The following is a 20,614-nucleotide window of genomic DNA, read 5'->3' as shown; positions in this document are numbered from 1 at the left end:
TGTCAATTTCAACTTGGCACTGTCGTTGTCAAAGTGACAGATGATTTTACGTTTAGAAATCAATCACAATGCTTCTTGTTGTCTCCGAGTATAAGGAGGTTAAAGCACAATGTTAACTTACCGTTGGTACGTCCAATGGAACTTAAAATATTCTACTGATATATAGATGGAACCGTATTATTCCTAAGGTAAACTAGGCAAGTACCAAGAGCTCCAGATCACTGAGGGGCGCAACGCGAGACGCGCGTGCCCAACTGTCAATAAGACGCGCGTGGGGGCGTAATCTATTTAGGTACGCGTACGCAATACCATTTTTAGTCATCAAGACACCCTATATAATACATACTTATCCAAAAGCGTTTTGATGCCTCATATTTTGTCCTTTATGAAATAGGTTACGCAGGATTGAGCCAAGTCTCTTCCAATTCTAGATCTAGAGTTAAAATAAAATGGTTTTTATTTTAGAAAATAATTCTAAAACTTGAGTAATAACTTGGAATGGAATGCTTCAATATAGTTACATCCACTGATATTATTTATCAATATATTTTTGTTTAATACATATTTAATCATACTCTACTGATAAACTATAAATTATAGTTTATAGCCTTATTGGTCAGGGTGTCAGTGTGAGAGAAATCAAATCCATTTTTCATTTATTCATATAATATAATCTTACAATAATAAATTTCAGGGAAACAGTATCATACATGAATAAATACAATGCTAGTAAACAATGAACTTTCTTTCTGTATTTTAAGTTAATAAAATTTATTTTATTAGAAAGAAAGTGTAAACGAATCAACAATGTTACAATTGATACATGACCGTACCGAATTATATTGATAAAATGATAGGAATGATTTGAATGAATCATTTAACATCAATGATTATATTTTGCAACTCGCAACCGTGAGGACGGTGTAACAGTGAGTCGGTTGGTTGACTCGGCACCGCTTTACGTAAAAATACTCTACGGATGATGTATCGCCGGTCACGTGACTTAATTATCTAGTGAAGGCATCAATAATGTCTTACGACAACGCAAAGTGAAGCATCACGCGTGTACTCGAAACTCACACGTTCAAACATTACACAGAATAACTCCATACCACTAATTCCGCCTAAACTAAATCTAAACATATCTAGAAAATATTTCATTTACCGCAGAACAACACGGAATAATGCTCTTTTATTTAAATCAGATAATTTCAACTGGCTCATAATATGAATCAAACTCATTATATACATATAACAATATTATTAAAGACTGATGGTGCAGTGTCTTGTTCCAATCAATTTATTGCACGGCATATAATCTGAATATGTGAAACAATGTCAGTCTACCCATAGATTCTATATCTCACAATTTTTCATAATAAAAAAATCGTGATTCTCATTATAACTGTTGATTAGTAACAAAAAAATAAAAAAGAAATAATAATGATAAAGATTTTATACTAATTTCTAATTTCAATTGTAATTTTTCGAATATTATTTATTTATTTTAATAAATTTAATTATCTGTGGTGTCGTATCCACTATGTACATATACGTATATTACATGTCGTATGCACCTAGTGGTGGTAGGGTTGCTACACGCCATAATGTCACACCCGGGAATGTTTGCATTGTCTAGTTGACGAGGTGTGACACCGAGTGTGACATTGTGACGTGTGTGAGCACCACATGACAGACTACTCCTTGGTCTTTCTAATTCTGTGACAACAGCCAACTCTACTCCAAAGTACACCAAGTATTTTACAATATTACTTTAACTAATTTTAGATACTTGTAGGAATGTAACGACGCAACTGATTAGAGTATTTGATATAGAGAATAGAATTGCATTATTACGATCAACGTAAAGAGAAATGTCTTTATAAATAACTAGCTAATGTATGTTCTGAATAGAAATAATGACATCAAAGCTATATCGTTGCTCGTTACACCCCCACTCAATAGGTACATGATTGCTGAACATTTAATATTCGATTATTAATCGCGTAACATATATTAATGTTTAAGTGACCGCTCTAAACAAAGTTAATATTAATCGCAAGCGACAATTTCCATGATATCTATATAACTCTCATACACGATTAAAAAATAAAGCACTTTGTTGTAATGAGAGCTATGTAGCAATCAAATATATTAATATAATTTGTACAGGCTAACTATAATCCTCTGACGTATCGGCCCGACGGCTACACTACGCGTAACTTTTTATAATTTATACTCTATGCACTTTCGACCGTCATCATAATACTTTTTTTACATGGGACGCAAAGGAAACACTATAACGTTAGGCCTCGGCGTATAGAAAAATAACCCGCACTTTGAGTAGAAAACTTAGGCTAGTTCATAAGTCCTACGCGAAGCCGGCAGGGGGCGGTCGCGAGCGCATAGAGGACGCGGCGGCTTACTGCGAGATATACTTTACTCTACCGCACTAACGTACGCCTACACTCACACGACCACTCTCTGCGGCCGTCGCGACACTTGGACGAATGGAGTGGCTACACGGCTCGTATCGTACTTGTTGAGGCTGCAGGAGACATCGTTTGTCATTGGATAATATCAACATCGCGACAAACGATTTATGTTCCGAGTTACGACTGTTCAAAGTGTATGTAGACACTTCATTTGTGGTAGTTGTTGCACTAGTGTCGCAGGTAGTCGTGCGAGGTCGCCCGGCGCCAGCTCAGTAGTGTGTGAGCCCCCAGCCGCGAGGGGCGCCGGCGCCCTACATGCCGTAGCCGTGGTAGGGCGCCGGGGACGGAGCCTGCGCCGCGTACGCGTACGGAGAAGCCTGCGCTGCTACTCCTGCGTACGGCATCGATGGACCTGCGTAGAAAGGTTTACATTAGAGAATCTTATAAATGGCGCAAGCAACATTTTTCTTTATCCCAAGAGTTGGTAAAATAATTTTTTTTTTGCATTACACAATTTCAAATTCCTTTCATTTCTCACTCGTTACCTACTTCCTTTCCATCCAATCACACGAGGAAACATAATTTTCTTTATTACAAATCATATCGCGAAAACTGTAACCATTTTTTAACGTTATACAAGGGGTTTTTACAGAGTTACATTAGAGACGATAATGAGAATAGGAGCAAAGCGTGACAGGAGTGTGTGCCATACCGGCGGTGAGCATGAGTTGTGGCTCCATGATCATGGCGGGCTTGGCCTCGTGCTCGGCGCTCTCGGTGCTGCGCTTGGCGTCCGCCTCCTCCAGCTTCTCAACCTTCGTTGTTAGCTCGCGGACAGTCTGCGGGAAGGGTAACCAATCCAACATTATTGAACATCTTTTAGGAAGGTTATGACGACAAAACCATCAATAACACTACATTAGTATAAAACAAAGTCGCTTCTTCTGTCAAAGATAGAGAACTTTGTTTTGTGACAAAGGGACATCAGGGACTTGAGGATTCCCTATGTCCCTTTGTGTTGACGCACACACTCAACTACGTGCGGCGTGCGGGAGGGCGCCACCGGCGACGACGCGCGCGGCAAATGGCCGCCCGCCCCGCGCTTCCCGCGCTTCGACAGTCCGCTGTGAGCCGCGTCAACGACCCCGCGCTCGCGCTTACAATCTTAATCTTATATACTTTTCACTCGTATTCTTATATCGTTCCATATTGTAACAGTTTCTTATTTTCATTATAACATATTATACAGTCCACCGTTATTATTTACTCCACCTACTGAGCCATCGTCGCAACACTTTGTATGCTTTTAAACTTTTAAAACTACGCAACGGATTTTGATGCTGTTAATAGATAGAATTATTCAAGAGGTAGGTTTATATGTATAATACATGCATAATATATCACCATTGCAATCATGCGAAGCTAGGACGGGTCGCTAGTTCCGAATAAGGTGGAAGAGCTATTTCAAAATAGAAATTGTGACATCCAAATTCGGCGTTCTATGAAACATATTAAAAAGACGTAGTATATTACCTGGATAAGGAAGGGCATTGCGAAGTCCATGATGTTATGTCTCCACGCCAACTCGATGACCACGTCGGGTTTCAGCAGGTCGTAACACTTGAGAAAACAAATACATAATTAGAAAAGAAAGAAAATAATATTGGAATTTGCATTAAAAGCCTAATACAAGTATTTATGTGCATACTAAATCAAATCTTTTTTTAGAGATTACGAGTGAGTTTAGTTTATTAGCTTATCTATAATATACAAGACCGGTTTTCCATCCTGACTATAACTCCAGAATGCTCTAACCGATTTCTACGGTTTTGCATTTGTTGGAAAGGTCTTGGGTTCCGTGAGGCGAAGAAAAATCAAGAGAAAAGCAGGAAAACATGCACAAAACGAGTTTGCTTGTGATTTATAGAACTTTTATCAACCCTATTGTCGTCTAGTCGAGTTTACTTATGATCATAATCTTGGTATTAAGTATATTATCTTAAATTTTCTCGTAGTACCTGGTAGAGGCAAGCAGAGAAGCACTCATAGTTGTCCCTCTCGAGGAACCAGTTGAGCAGTTCCTCGGCCACCTCGGCGGAGCGCGACTCGGACGCGTACTCCATGGCGTCCGCGTACAGCGCGTCCTTCTTGCATAGTTCCACGCTCTGCTTCCATCTGTTGTTGCCTAGAGACAAGAGAGTTAAGGTAAGTCAAATGTTTCAGTACCCTTAGTACGAATTTTTTTTTTTTTATCTATCTCAGTAAAGATGTAAGCGTTGTGTAGAAAAATGTTAGATGAAGAGATAACAGAGCAAAATGTTGAAGATTAATGTGCTTTGTAGTTAGCCATGCGGGTCGTAACTGTTTCTAGACTAGCTATTTGTTAGATTGAATATACTTTAGTATGTTTTGTATGGAACTAGCTCAGACACTTAGCTAACTATGAGTATTCTTGAATTCTAAGGACCAGTAACCCTTAGTACGAGTTTGCTTTACGTTTAAAGTAATCGGAACGAGAGCGCGTTCGGCTTTCTGATTGGCTGGTATATTCGAGCCGACCAATCATAGCGCCGAACGTGCTTTAGTTTCGATCTCGTTAATTATAAAACAAACTCGTACTGATGGTACAGGAATATAGTAGACTTAGTTTCGATGTTAATATGTGTATAGGGACGTAATCTAGTTACTTTTTTTTAGGTGGAGAAATCATCCTATGACTTCTCCCGCCTTGGGCGAGGCGAGTGTCAGACTCTTACTGACTAAAAACCACCCCGTTCCTACTCCTGCTTTTCGAGCCGAAGCCCCAGTAAACCCGGTAACCTGGTAATCTAGTCTCTAGACTCGTGGTATCTTAAGCGTGTTATAATACGCGCAATCGCCTCTAGGACACAGTGTATAGTCAGCTAGAGACAGTCTATCTTCGGTTAGTAACTGTATCATGTGTACATTGGTTACCTTTTGTGAGTGATTATCATACCTTTGTATAAGTAGGCGGCGATTCTTCTGAACTCTGTGAGTTCGTGTTTCTCGAGCTGCTGTGCCAGCGCGATCGTGTCGAAGTTGTCGAACGCGTCTATCGATGTTCGTAGACCCTATAATATTACAATGATTTTTCATACCGTTTCATTTATGCATACAGTAGAACTCCAATTATCCGAATTAATGGGGACCGGGACCCATTCGGATAATCAAATATTCGGATAATCGGATTTTTTCAAAAAAATTGCCATTGAAGAGAATAAAAGCTACGTTTTGATATTGCACTATTTTTTTATTGAATTAAATTGCGGGGGAAGTCAGCGTAGGCACAACGGCAAGGGAGAATAATAGCGCACTTAGACTTTTTTTGACAATTTTTGTGATTCGGATAATCGGCGATTCGGATAGTCGGAGTTCGGATAATTGGAGTTCTACTGTACTTTATGAAGAGTTGCTGTTTCGTAGTTTCAATTATAGCTTGCGAGTTTGCGTTTAACCTCTCGTATGCCGTATATAAGACAACAATAGAAAACACATTGTGTCTCGCGTGGATCCACGTTCCAAACATACGAAGGGTTAAGATAATCGTAACGAGAGCGTATTCGGCGCTCTGATTGATTAGTTTATTCGAACCGTCCAATAAAGCATCGAACGCGCTCCCGTTTCGATTACTTTAAACGTAAAGCAAACTCGTACTAAGATTACAGATAAGGCTAGCGACAACTCCATAAACAAAGTACTAGTATAAGATAAGTATCCGTCTTAGTTTTAGTTTTACACAGCTCTAAAACAACATACCTGGTAATCCTCCTCATCAATAAGCAGAGAGTTGAGTGCCTCGTTAACAGCCTTGTTGTTCAAGCTCTGCACGGAGCGGAGGTATGCCTTCACCAGCTGGAGATGGCCAGCCTTGGTGAAGAATGTGACGGCTCTGGTGTGGTCCATGCGGGGAGCCAGGACTAGGAGTAGGTCGTTCAACAGGAGAGGCTTGTAGTCCAGGTAGAATTGGATCGCTTTGTAGTAGAGTTCCATGTTCGCCACCTAAAGGAAAATATAGTTATTATAATTATTTTAATGTCCAAACCTCCATTGTCAGTAGTGGCCACTTATAGGTTGTAAATGTGATGATATTGTGATTATTATATTCATATCAATAGCCTGTAAAAGTCTACTGCTGGACTATGGGACTTCTTTACATAAGAGTGTTTATTACAATCTCCACCCAGGGTTGGAGATAGATAGCATTTTAAAAAGTTCAGGTTTATTAGAGAGTGCGGCTCCCTAGTCTCAGGTGAAGAAAACAATGCTTATTTTGTTAGTACCTTGGTGATGATATCCTTGAAGTGTCCCTCGCGCCACGCCTCGGTGGGATGCTGCATCATGGTGAGCGCCGCGTTGTCGTACTCTTCGTACTTGTCGTACAGGAACACTAGCTCGGACCACAGGTGGGCTTGTTCCGCTGCACGGAGGACCTGGTAGGGGAGACAACATTTAGTATTCCCTTTTTTGGAGAGGATAGCTATGCTGTTGTTGTTGCTGTACCAATAGTGTTGTAAACAGATAATTATAATATGACAGTGATTACAGGCATTTAAATGCTAATAATGCTAAGTCTAAGCAAAAAAAGGCTGTCTAATAGGCTAGAATTTTTTAACACTTACTCAGAAACTGTATACAATGTTATAGTAACGCAAATTCTGTTGTGATTCTATGTAAATAGCATCTCAATTAAATTGTATTTACAACTAAGTAAAAGAACATGTTCATTACCTTAGGAATATTGACTCGTGACCAGAACAGTTCGAGATGTTCCCTCATCTTGGCGGGTTTGTACTTGGAGTATAGGATGGCGAGCTCTGTGAACATTCCCATGTGGGCTCGCTCCAGCCCGAGCGCGGCTTCCAACAGACTGATCAGCTCGTCGAAGTGGCCGCGATCCTGGAGAAAATAAGAAGTTTGAAATTGTTGACATGTTTTGCAGTATTAATGGTACTCTAAAAATAATAAAACATGTAAGTCCCAGTTTTTGCTTCATTCATTGCCCTTGCATTGGGTAAATCTATTAGCCATATACTGGAATTACTTTCACACTCAGTGTCAATACTGACACGTTTCTAAATCGAAATCTCAATTAGGCTTTTTCCTGAGACGCCTTCTTCGGCAGTCACAACGACCACTCGAAACAGTTTTACGATCATTGACATTTCTAAATGATGATACATTAAACACACTTACCAACCAAATCATCACTATAAAGACCTTTTTTATTATGGAGGGAAACCTTCAAAAAGCGTTTAGCTTTCTGGGGATAAAAGACTAGGGAGTGTGGGATTTTTACCTCACTAAAAACACCCCAATGGCCACCCTCAGCAAGGGTAAGGGACACCGGGTTTTCTAATAGATCTGCTCCGAACCCCCCGACGCCTGTTACGACACATCCTTGGAAGACGTGCATTTCCCTTGACCCTCGCTATAAGGACCTATTTAAAATTTGACTGCTAATAAAAAACTGTTGAAGGCAAATCCTCCGCGAACGTCGGTCACCAGTGACTTTTTATTATGTATTAAAGTATTAAAGTATTATATATCTCTAGTATTGCCAACCTGGTAGTAGTTGATGAGGTCCTCGAGTTCGTCGGCGTGTACAACGATGTGTAGGCCACACATCTGCGCCAGGCGGAACTCGCCGGCGTCGACGCAGGCGAAGCAAACCTCCTTCCACGTGCGGGTCGAGTTCGCTTTGCGGGCACTGTCCACCGCGCCTGGGAATTAATACGGTAACCAATTAGTAAAAAAAATAATTTAAAGGTAAAGGAAAAATGGAGTATGAAATTATTCTATATGTAACGCTGTAGAGCTCTACAAAGAAATGGTAAAAATGTGAGGCATTTGTTAGAACGTCACACCTTTATTCCTGAAGGGGTAGGCAGAGCAGCACATTACGGTAATGCCACTATACAGTGTATACCCACTTTTCACTATTTGGGCTATAAGTGCCATGTAATAGGGGGTGAGCCTATTCCTAAATACTGAGCACAATATCAGACTCCGTGCTACTACTGAGAAATTTTTCGAAAAACCGAAAAATGCCCAGTAATATTTAGCCCGACCCGGGAATCGAACCCAAGACCCCTTTGTCTATAGCACTATTAATAACTGAAAAATCTTTTAAAAAACAAAAAGGCTTTTCATTACCACTTCAGCAGAAAAAAATCATAGTCCTAACTCACCCTGGAACTCCTTCAAATGTACAAGCGTGATGGCGAGCCGGGCGAAGTTGCTGACATTATTGTAGAGCAGCTTGGCAGCGTTGTACATCTTGTCGTCGAAGCAGCGGTCCCCGATCTTCTGTATGTCGGCGTGGTTGGGGCCCGAGATGAACTCCTCTAGGTCGGCCAAACGGCCCGTGCGGGCGTACGCGTAGATCAATTCTGATTCGATGTACGATTCGCGCGCCTTCTTGCGTGCCATCTGTGGGGATTGAAAGGTGTTGTAGATTTGTTTTGTGTGGTTTTTGGACAGTATTTGTTTTATTACAAGGGGGATTTGGGTTGCATATAGATGTTCGATGAAATAGTTATATGTTTATGAGTTAAATCTCCTAAGTAATAATAATGTGTCTTTGGTAAGAATATTATAAATATCTTTGCTTACTATTGGACTATTGTCTTGTGTATGTTGCTCTTATAGATCAGGAGAATGAATCCCAAATTTTTATGGATATTTTACTATAGTTGGGCAGATATTCAAATATCTCAACTATTTTACTCAACTCATAGTCGTTTTTTCAGTGACTGTATGCTCCTTTGTAACATATTATTACTTTACCAAGTTATAAATAACTTAGTAAAGTTAATAGTTAGTTAGTTTAATAGTTTTAATTAGTTTTATCTTCACAAAAGCACTACAAACCTGCAAATACCGCACGAGATCTTCCCAGGACTCCCTGTTGGTAGCGGTGGCGACTACATCCATGTAGGCTGAAGGGTCGTCCGCCTTGATGTAGGAGTCGATGGCTTCCTTCACCAGCCCCTGCTGCAGCTGCGCCTTGGCCAGCTGTGACCAGACGCCTGGCTCGTTGCATCGCTCCGCGAACTCGTACGCACGTTCCAAGTCCTTCACTTGTTCTATCAACACCTGGAAGGATACATGTAGATTATAGAATATGTAGGGGAGAATTTGTAGATAAATGAGATACCTGGTAACTTTAGCAGTTTCTATAGTCATTGGACAATGTAGACAGTTTATGTATGTAGGTTTTACAACTGTTCATTTGAAGTCTTTTTTTAACAAAAAATACGCAACGTCATGCATTCTTTATCCCCGAAGGGATAGGCAGGGGTGCACATTACGACACTTAATGCTGCTAATATTACTTATAGTAACTTGTGATATTCATAATCACAAACTGTTGAACGCTGTTTTACATTATCCACGTTTTATCAACATACTTTTTAATGCAACATGCCATATAGTGTAACTTGAAACTTTAAAATAAAAAGGAATAACTGTGTGAGCTTTTTTTATATTTAATGGGTCGCTATCTCGCCTGATAGTAAGTGACGATGCGGCCTACAATCTACCCATGAGCAACCTATTCACTCGGGCCTTTAACCTCTCGTCTGTCGGTATATGAGATACAATAGAAAACACATTGTGTCTCGCGTAGATCTGCGTTCCGACATACCACCCAGGTTATACTCATCAGGAAGCACTTAACTTTAGAACTTAGCTAATTAACATGTACAATCTCACATACCTGAATAGCAGAAGTGTTGACATCGAACTTCTTGAAGATGGCGAAGGCTTCCTCGTAGAGCTCGTTGTTGATGGCAATGTTGGCGATGTCGGGCGCATCGTAGTTGTCGAGCCGGTTGATGTACTCCATCACGCGGCTGCGGTCCGCCTTTATTGCTGCGGAGATAAGGTTGGGAATTGAATGGCAGGTTTGGAGACACGAATTTGGATACGTTAATATGAAATAGAGTAAGTTTTCTATGAAAATATATTTTTTTTTGATATTGCAATATACACATGAACCAGTTGTTAATATGTAGTTATACAACAAAATGAAACTAAAATGTTACAAAAAACAGTTCAAATGTGAATATGAGCCCCGAGCAAACTCGAAACTAGTAAAATATCTGAGTAATTCGTAAATCATAAATGATCCAGTTGAAAGTTATAATTTACAACACTAAGTTAGTTACTTAGTTCACCCCGTACAATGAATTTACCAGTGAATAAATTAATTATCAGTGACTCACCAGTAAGAATAAGCAAGTTCTGCAGGTTCCTGTGGTCGGAGAACACGGAGTTGTCGAGCACGATCTTCTCCAACAACTCGATCAACTCGTTGGGCAGGTCCGCTGTCATGAACGCCTTGACGGTCACTGAGATGTCTTCCGGGTCTTGTGTTTCCGAGAGAGCTGTTTGGACCACCTGCAATAAACATTATGAGTTATTAATAGATAAAACTGAGATACCCGGTAAAAACACTTACTAACAATGCGGTCAATGTTGGCCAAAGTTAGCGGAGGATTTGCTTTCAAGCTTTGTGATTGATGTAAAACAAAACAGAAAATAGTAGCTGATAATTATATTTTACTGGGCCGAAAAGAGAACTCAAGATATCGTTGTGGGCAATCGTGCCTAGGAATAAGTATGTTCTTTATTAATGTTAAAGTGTTTCGTAGCCCTTTTCAACATCATTCGAAAACAATTTATCTACTTCAAAAACGTAACAACAACATTATATAACTTTCCTTGATATCCTCAAGAGCACTCTTGATCTCTACATGTGGTAAAAGTGTTTGTCACCAAATTACCTGGTCAATAAGCTGCCTCTTGTAGGGGTTGGACTCGGCGAGCACTTCGAGCCAGAGGTCGGGGTCGCGGCGACGCACGAGGTAGCGCGCCTGCGTCTTGAACAGCGAGTTGTCGTTGCAGACGGCGATGAGCTCGCGGTCGCACTGGCCGCGCTCGTACGCCACGCACGCCAGGTGCGGGTCGCGCTTCTCGCAGTACCGGCCCACCACGCGGGAGTCGTACCTAGGGGGAGGACGCGTGTAATGGACAGTTGGAGATAGCAGTTTTAAAAACTTAGGTGACAGACATTTAGAGCACACTGCTGTCCTGTACCCTTAGTACAAGTTTGCTTTGCGTTTAACGTAAGCAAAACAAGACCGCGTTCGGCACTCTGATTGGCCGACTCGAATAAACTAACCAATCAGAACGCCGATCGCACTCTCGTTTCTATTACTTTAAACGTAAAGCAAATTCATACTAAGGGTACTGGTTCCGTCGTCGTTTGGTCGGCTCATTTTGAACATGAAAAGAATATTTAACCCCTACTGTAAGCATAAGCACACTGTACTTATCAACCGACTTCTTACAACATAAATATCTATTACAAAATGAGACTTTGATAGAGATATTAGACAAAACTAAATGTAGTACCTTCTAGGCAACCTTTTAGCAGAAAAAATGCTTAAGATGGTGTATTTTTTTAAGTAAAGTTGTAAGTAAGCTTCATGTATGTAGCGACTTGTGAAATAAATTGTCTTCTTTAAAAAATACAAATGAACATGGCCTACCATTGGTTCTCCTTGAGGAACCTCTCGGGGTTGTTGTTGGAGTCGATGTAGATCTTGGCGAGAGCGTTGTGTGTGGCGGGCTCGTTGCTGCCCTCGTGGACACGGGTCTCCAACCAGGGGAGGAGCAGCTTCAGCCTGGGGAAGCAAGGGAGAAAGTTTTATAAAGATATTCAAGTGTGAATCAAACTAGTTTTTATACAGGGTTTCATATCAATATTTAAAAAGGACAGTAAAAATTATGTTATAGTAGTAATAGGGTTCCATTCCCCCATTTAAGTGTGAATTATTCATTATTTTTCTACATTAGCTTTCTTTCTATGTACACAGTTAAGAAAGCAATTAATAAGAAACTGTTGAACGCTATTTAAGTAATAACACTTTCACTTATTTTCTTTCAAAAAGAAACAAACAGAGTAAGTCTTTAGTTACCTGTTCCTCTTCTCAACCTCAGCGACCAGTTCATCAGTGGAGAACTGTCCTCGCACTACAAGGATCAGGTTCTTGATAATATCCTCAGCACAGTCTACATCCAACAGACCACCCACTACGACTGGGAGACGAGATGGGTTCACCTGGTTGAAAGGAAATTATGATAAAATATAATAGTGTATGTTGTTTTCTTTATAAGAAAAAATGTGATATCTATATATTAATACGTGATGCAAAAACTTTGGACCGCTTTTTACGAAAATTGCGCGGACGTAGGAGCATAAAATTTGGTACACTTATAGTTTATGTGTAGGAGAAGTGCAGCACGCTAATATTGTTCAAAAATAATGCTTATAAAGTACATTAAATCAATAAATAAAACATTACACACACATGCATAGTATCTGATCGTATTTGACGAAACGTCAAAATCGATAGACATTGCGATGATATTCTCACGTCTCATATAAAAAGAGTTTTATAAAAGAGTTTGTTTGAGTTTGAGTTAAATAAAAATTATCCTTGAACGTATGTTAAGTGGTATTGTAAATTAAATCGTATATGGTTGAATTTCGACCACTAGGCGACCACTAGTTAGTTTCTAATCCTATTCTAGCTATGTTTGCATTGAATTAAAAAGCGAGAAATATTGATACCTTATTAGTATTATAAATTAATTAGTTTTTAACTGACTTTGTAATTGACATTTGCAGACAAACTGTTCATCCGTGATTACGGCGATTGGAACATAACCGAAAACTCAAAATACACATCCCAATTCATTATAACATTTTATAACAATGATTAATGTAATGTAACCCTTAACACAGAGCTATAAAACACAAAAACCAACCAACCAACCTTCTGCACGTAGATTTCAATGTACTTCTGCAGGCTGTTCCTGTACAAGTAGAGAACGAGGTCGTGGACAAAGTCGAAGCGATCGCAGACGATGATGAGAGGCAGCTGGTCCGGCAGCTTGGCTTCCTTCAGGAAGTTCTTCACGCGCTCCGCATTGTAGCAGTTGGATTCTCGGCAGATGCGCTCCACTTCCTTGATCTGACCGGTCTTGCAGGCGGCCTGGGGAGGAAATAGAATATTATTAGTTTGTGTAGAGTTTTGGTTAAGAGTAGAGTAATCGCTTTTTGAGATATGAATGAAGAGTAGGTAATAATGAGTAGTAACATAAACTCGTGTCTTTTATTCACGAAGGAATAAGCTCCATATTATTATCATCAGTCCCATGCAACAGAGACTGAGTCTATTCGTCTATTAGGAATCGAAAATGGGGACCTTAACTCACAGTCGCATTTGATATCACTCGCTCAAGAACAAAACTGGTGAAACCGTTCGAAAAGCGAAGATCCGGCAGTCAGACATTAGCGTCAAACTTTTATAACTAACTATTAAAAAATATATATGTATCATGTCACAAACTAACCTGAATATACTTGAAGTGGACCTCAGGATCCTGGCTGAAGTTGACAATGGACCCCAGGAAGTAGAATAGACCTTCATACGTTTTGAAGCTCTCGAAGAGCTCAATGAGTGCCTTAGTAGTAAGTTGTTCATGGTATTTGGTGGCGATTTGCACGCAGATCTGAAGGTTTTGGCGTATGTTCGCTTGTAGCATCGCTTTTAAGCATTCTAGGGAGTCTTCTACGGAGAGGCTTCCAAAGTAAGTCACCAGCCAGTCAGCGGGGAGTAGGTGTGTGTGGACCTGTTGACAAATGTTTTTGTTAGATGGAAGAATATTTGATATTTCTTTTTTTAATACATTTTTTAAATGATACAATTGTCGGATACTGCGCTGATCAATTTAAGTTTTTCAATGTAAGATACAATGTTTTAAAGAAATTGACATATTTCTTTTTACGGCATAATTTTCTTGGCATATTATTTAAGTGATGTTACATTTTTATTTGTCTTCTAATAAAAGGAGGAGACAAAAGAGCAAACGAACGAAAGATCATCTGCACCCGCAACACCAGAGGAGTTACAAGCACATTGCCGGTCTTTACTTTATTACAAACTTTAACCCGTTGTCTGTCGGAACACAGATCTACGCGAGACACAATGTGTTTTCTATTGTGTCTTATATACCGACAGACAAGGGGTTAATGTAGATTAAATAGAAATCCCTACTTACCACGGCCCTCTTGATGTCGTAGAGGTCGGTGTAGTGTTCGAGCGCGCGCTGCAGCAGTCCGGCCTTCTCGCACAGCTGCGCCACGTGCGCGCGGTCGTAGTGCGTGAACATCGCGTTGCCCAGGATCGCGTCCGCCACTTGCGGGGCCGACATCAGGTTCATTTCCAATAACCTGCGCGGAAATGAGATATAGTTAGGTTAAAAAAGAATTGTTTATTGCAATTAGTATTACTTCTAGTAAGAAGACAGAAAGTAAAAAGATAGTACTATTATTAAAAGTATCAGATTACTTTGCGCAAACTGAAAATACTTGCGCAAACAATTTTGAGTTTACCGGATTTTGCACAACGATTTTTTTTGTAAATTCTTTGAAACTACATATCCAAATAGATTGCTAAAGAAAAGAAAAACCATTGCGAACAATGAAAATTTAATAGAAAGCGCTCACATTTGATAGTTAATTAAATAAACACTACTACAATGTTTATAAGAGGTGATAACTTAGAAAAGTTGCTGCTCAGAGGAAAGGTAGATGAAAAAAGACCAAGGGGCAGGATGCCGAAACGTTGGTCGGACCAAATCCACACTGGAGACCACAGTCTGCGACGCCATCCACATAGCCGAAGATAGAGCAACATGGCGAAATATAGTCAATCAGAGAGTTATTCGTCGGGATCACGACCCTCAGCATCAGTCAGTCTATGCTGAACTTGACAACATAATCTCTTTGTACACCAGCCCAAACTCACCTAGTCTGCAGCGGTCCCTCCTCCGGCCGGTTGTTCTTGAGAGCATCCAACAAGAAGGCAGTACACTGCTGCACCATATTCTGCTCCATGAACACGTCCACTATCTGGTTGATGTCTGCGAGTGGAGGTTCCTCGGCTACCAGCATTCCGGCGAAACCTGCGCCTTGCTCAGGGTTCGTTCGCATTACCGAGCGAAGGAGGTAGATGTAGTCTGGGGTGTAGCCCACCTGGAAACGATGAATTGTTAGTAAATTAATGGTGAAATAGAGTGTAAGGGATAATAAACCTTAAGTACTATGAAATTAGAGTACAAAATTGCACGCAGGGTTTATATTTTACATTTTAGGTAAGAAAATATGTCTCCTTGAAGTAGAAATGTAATAAATAAGGTTAAGTTTATGATACGACTTTTAAATAAAGACTAGTTACATTCATACTAGATTAGAGACATAGGTTATTGCATCAAAATAGTTAAAGATCTATTATAGACCTTACCTTCTTAGCATAGAGTACAATCTTCTGGAACTGTCCAGTCTCAGCGAAGCACTGGATGACCTTGCTTGCAACGTTAGCGCGGAGGTAGACGGACAGGGCGAGCGTGGGGTCCACCTGCTTCACCAAGTCTCCGAGCTCCTCCGAGCATTCCAGTTTCTCTTCTTTCAACCATTTTTCTAGGAGCTGCTTGCGACCTGGTGGAAAGAAATTAATGTAGCTTTGCAAAAACTGTATCTAAATATGTATAAATTAATATTAACCATGTAGTAGTCATTCTACCAAAACCGCGCCTTGGTTCTTAATACATACATAACCTCACTGTCTCCCAAGGAAGTAGGCAGAGACAATGGAACGCCAATTGCTACGAATCTTACATATCTCTTTCGCTTTATCAACAGTCATAAGTCTTTATTCAACATAATACATAACCTATATAAATATAAATGTGGTTTTAAGCTTGGTGAAAATAATAGGTTGTTTCATTGTTCTGTAATTCAAGATGTTTGCTTACAGACAGAGTAAAGTTCGAGACAATACCAGATACAGTACATTGTACGTGCGTAACGTTGAATGAGATATTAATCTCCCATTCCTTTCATCTGTTACAAAGCAATCACAACTATACTGTTCAGTACTAAAGTCGAGAATCTATTGACAATTTAATTTAATGAGCTATCTACACAAAATAACATACCTTGCAACAACACAGGACGGCAGAGCTCAAGCGACTCGAACTTGTTGAGCTGCGCCTGGTCGAGCAGGATGCCGAAGTACTGCAGCAGCGGAGACGTCTGTCCGGGCTGCGTCGGCACCTGCTGGAACCGCTGGATCGTCTGCGGGGTGCGGAGGATGCCGCGGGGAGCCATCGCTGCTACCTACACGAAGAAATGAGCTTTAGTACATACATACATACATATCGTCACGCCTTTAATCCCCGAAGGGGTAGGCAGAGGTGCACATTATGGCACGTAATGCCACTGTTTACACCCACTTTTCACAATTTATGTTGTAAGTCCCATGTAATAGGTGGTGAGCCTATTGCCATATGCCGGGCACATTTCCAGACTCCGTGCTACTACTGAGAAATTTTTGAAAAACCGAAAAAAGCCCAGTAATACTTCGCCCGACCCGGGAATCGAACCCGAGATCCCTTGCCCGGCAGTCGCACTTGCAACCACTCGGCCAACGAGGCAGTGGAGAAGAGGTTTGTGATGAAAATTGCTGATGATAATTTCTTAATGCTATACAATCCAAAAAAAAAAAATTAAACGTGTTGGCTCGAAGGTTTAAAGTCCAACTAAGTTTTAAACCAACTGTTTTAAACATTAAAAAAAAAGTTAGTTTGGAAAAGTTTTTAACAGCTGGTTTTAAACTTAGTTGGACTTTAAACCTCCGAGCCAACACATTTAATATTTTTTTGGATTTTTCATACTAATGTGACTTTTTCCAAGTTATATGTACTTTCTAAAATTATTTAGACACCACTGACAAACGGTGAAGGAAAACATTATGAGTATGAAATTGCCAACCCGCATTGAGCAAGCGTGGTGATTAATGCTCAAACCTTCTCTGTATGAGAAGAGACTTTTGGCAAGCTGATGATGTGTGATACAATCAAAACAGTTGTTCTTCAACCTTGGCAATAAATAACTACAATGGCTACCACCTTTAACTTAGTAAATGCGTACTCGAAATCCTTATTCTAGCAATTCATTATTTATTCAGACACAAGTTTAGTCACGCGTCGACAACCCTACAGGTAAGGGTATGTACAGAGTGACGGCGGATCGCGTACGAAAGAAATATGTAGTTGACGGTATTATTGCAAAGTTTTATTATGTACACAGGGACTATTATGCCTTGCTAGAATTAAGTTCGAAAAATTATATAATACTATAGAAGAGGCTGCAAGTACATATACATGTATTGCCCTAAATATTCTGTCTATATCATAAAATTATCTTCTGCCAGGGCTTCACTCGCGTTCCCATGGGATAAAAAAATAGTAGTCCTATAACCTAGGTCAGCTCATATCTCGAATGTATACCTAATTTCATCAAAATCCGTTCAGTAGTTATAGCGTGATTGACGCACAAGCATCCAAACAAACAAACAAACAAACTTTCACATTTATAATATCGGTCTCTGAACGCAAACTAAATACAAACGCCTATAAACTTTACGCTTTGCAATCCGCTATCACTGAGGCCACACACATATACTAGGGTGTTATATGATGCGTGAACCGAGCCGGTGTCACAATAGACAGGTGGCGATGACGTCACGCTATCGATTGTAAGCCACGGGCTCGAGTTTGTTATGGTGTATGTGACCGTTTAATTGTTATAACATCGGGCTCCTATTACTTACTAGATGGGATTTGTAACAGAATTGGCGAAGTGGTTGATTGAAAATTGGTCTATGTTCTCTACGTATGTGTATATTTGATATTTTTTATGGAATAGGGTCTAAACGAGCAGACAGGTCATTTGATGGTAAGCTATCAGCGCCGCCTGTGGACACCCGCTACACTAGAGGAGTCACTCGTGAGTTGCCGGCCTTTTAAGAAGGAATACGCTCTATTCTTAAAGGTTCTTCGATGTAGTTTTTTAGGATGCACAGACATAATGTTTATTCACATTACTATAACTAAGTTCTTTTATACTGTCCCAATGCCACTTTACTAAGAATTTTAGTAGATGACTCAGAATAAACAATCTAACATCATGTAGGCATAATTATCTTGCAACTATGTTTAGAACTAAATACTTCCCAGGAAAAACCCATGACAAACGCGTTTAAAATGTGAAAAGATTCTGCAAAGCTTATGATTTTCAAAAAAAAGACATTCTATGTTACTTATTGTGACAATACACATGTGTATGAATATGCCACGTCACCGTATCGATCGCTTACTGTAGCGTAATTACCGGTGTGGCACGGACCGTTACGTTACTCATCGCATAGATACGTACTATGAATGAAATAGTGATATATTTGCAAGATTTTTAAAATTGAAACTTCGGTATGTTTTAAGAAGAATATTATTATAATCTACCTAATATTTTCATGGAAATAACATGCAAGCATACATAACCTTACACCTGTCTCCCATGGGGGTAGGTAGAGACTAGAGACAATGGAATGCCAATTGCTACGATTCGTACACACGTATTTCGCTTCATTGACAGTCTTTTCATGCATGCTCGTCGGTTAAAAGTACTTTTAATTTGGCCCTTCTTTAACCCATTGTATGTCGGAACGCAGATCTACGCGAGACACAATGTGTTTTCTATTGTGTCTCATATACCGACAGACGAGACGTTAAGTAACTATTTGACAGTATTATTCTGATGCCTTTCAAAAAACAACAATAATACTTTGCTTAACCTTGAACTGTCTATCGCAACGTCGCACTTTACAACCAATTTAACTTTTTTTTAAAGGGCGAAAATCGAGAGGGAGTGTCAGACTCTTTACTGACTAAAAATCACCCCGTTCCTACTCCTGCTTTCTGAGCCCCGGTAAACCCTCTAGGTAGTTCGCAGCTAACCAATTTAACTTGGTAAAATTCTAGATTACTCCACATACCTTAGCAGCCTCCCCGTACTGTCCGTTGGTGAAGAGCATGTTGAACTTCCTAACGAACAGTTCCTCAGCCCCCGCGAGGTTGTTGCGCACAGCCAAACGCAGCGCGAGCTCAGGGTTCTGGAGCACCGTGTTGATGTAGGGCACAATGGAGTCTTCTTCTACAGTCACTGATAGTACTTGGCCTTTGCGGTTTACGCCTGAAACAGAGAGGATTTTTTTTTTTTTTTTTTTAAAAAAAACGTTGCCCCACATTAGGATTTTCTCCTGTGTCGTGGGTGCGTTAACAAACATACAAGTTCACATACACATCACGCCCAGACCCGGAACAACAATCAGTGGATCACACAAAGAGTTGTTCCGTGCGGGAATCGAACCCGCGACACTTTGCACGGCAGCCAGTTGCCCAGCCACCGCGCCAACTGTGCAGGTTAGAACTAAATGGTGAGTGACCAGCATCACCTATGGATGTGGGATTGGATTGTCGGCCTTTTGAGGGGAGGGATTAAGCCTACACAGAATAGGAAATAAAAAAAGAAGTTAGCTTTATGTCACGCCGCGCGCCTGTTTTCAATGAGGCCGTGGAAACCCTCCAGTAGACACGGCACTTTTGTCCCACGCGTAAATACCAAATTTCCACACCAATTTATTGTAACTCATCAATAATACAATGGTATTGTTGGCAATAAATATTGCAAATTGACTTTTGAAAAAGAGACAATTTTGTGTGATATTACGCAAAATTGTCATTTATTGTCATTTATTTATACAAAACTTTCTTTTTAAAACTTTTTTCTTTTATTTCAGCAGAGTACTTGACTAATGTTGGCGGTATATCATATACATGAGTAGTAATATACGCGATGATTTGGATTGTCTTTCTAAAGGTCGATATGCAATATTAATCTTTATTCCATGTAAATGTTACTAACATTTAATTATACAAATAATCATATTTCATTATCTGATACGACAAACAAATCATCAAACTTTTCCCATAGATAAATGACTCATCACAGCTTACATGATGATTGAGCTGACATGAATCACTGATCGCATATAAACATAACATATTGTAAATAAACATAGTTATTGTAATAATATTGCTATGTTATTTCCAGTTATGTTGTGATACAGACCACGATGTCAGACTGTGAAACCTGTGATAACCCCATGGCATTCGACCTTATTTAA

At 39.9% G+C, this 20,614-nt stretch overlaps 1 protein-coding gene across 1 annotated transcript in view; it reads right to left on the bottom strand.

The window, feature by feature from the left end:
• Positions 1 to 648: 648 nt before the first annotated feature.
• Positions 649 to 20,614, bottom strand: part of LOC118274453 (clathrin heavy chain) — a 36,997-nt gene continuing 17,031 nt past the window's right edge. The window contains exons 7-29 of the mRNA XM_050696806.1: positions 19,424 to 19,620; positions 16,527 to 16,707; positions 15,833 to 16,026; positions 15,338 to 15,564; positions 14,589 to 14,760; positions 13,881 to 14,159; positions 13,301 to 13,519; positions 12,440 to 12,582; positions 12,011 to 12,145; positions 11,243 to 11,465; positions 10,682 to 10,856; positions 10,174 to 10,328; positions 9,327 to 9,551; positions 8,645 to 8,885; positions 8,019 to 8,176; positions 7,185 to 7,352; positions 6,737 to 6,886; positions 6,213 to 6,455; positions 5,413 to 5,527; positions 4,454 to 4,620; positions 3,969 to 4,055; positions 3,148 to 3,274; positions 649 to 2,847 (exon numbers count right to left, since the gene is read on the bottom strand). Of these exons, the coding sequence (XP_050552763.1) occupies positions 2,747 to 2,847; positions 3,148 to 3,274; positions 3,969 to 4,055; positions 4,454 to 4,620; positions 5,413 to 5,527; positions 6,213 to 6,455; positions 6,737 to 6,886; positions 7,185 to 7,352; positions 8,019 to 8,176; positions 8,645 to 8,885; positions 9,327 to 9,551; positions 10,174 to 10,328; positions 10,682 to 10,856; positions 11,243 to 11,465; positions 12,011 to 12,145; positions 12,440 to 12,582; positions 13,301 to 13,519; positions 13,881 to 14,159; positions 14,589 to 14,760; positions 15,338 to 15,564; positions 15,833 to 16,026; positions 16,527 to 16,707; positions 19,424 to 19,620 (4,082 nt within the window). The 3' untranslated portion in view covers positions 649 to 2,746. The remainder of the gene's footprint in view (positions 2,848 to 3,147; positions 3,275 to 3,968; positions 4,056 to 4,453; positions 4,621 to 5,412; positions 5,528 to 6,212; positions 6,456 to 6,736; positions 6,887 to 7,184; positions 7,353 to 8,018; positions 8,177 to 8,644; positions 8,886 to 9,326; positions 9,552 to 10,173; positions 10,329 to 10,681; positions 10,857 to 11,242; positions 11,466 to 12,010; positions 12,146 to 12,439; positions 12,583 to 13,300; positions 13,520 to 13,880; positions 14,160 to 14,588; positions 14,761 to 15,337; positions 15,565 to 15,832; positions 16,027 to 16,526; positions 16,708 to 19,423; positions 19,621 to 20,614) is intronic.

The sequence above is a fragment of the Spodoptera frugiperda genome, chromosome 11, assembly GCF_023101765.2.
Source record: "Spodoptera frugiperda isolate SF20-4 chromosome 11, AGI-APGP_CSIRO_Sfru_2.0, whole genome shotgun sequence".
In the NCBI taxonomy this organism is placed as follows: domain Eukaryota; kingdom Metazoa; phylum Arthropoda; class Insecta; order Lepidoptera; family Noctuidae; genus Spodoptera; species Spodoptera frugiperda.
Note: the sequence above shows the minus strand (reverse complement) of the source record. Positions and strands in the feature narration are given on the sequence as shown.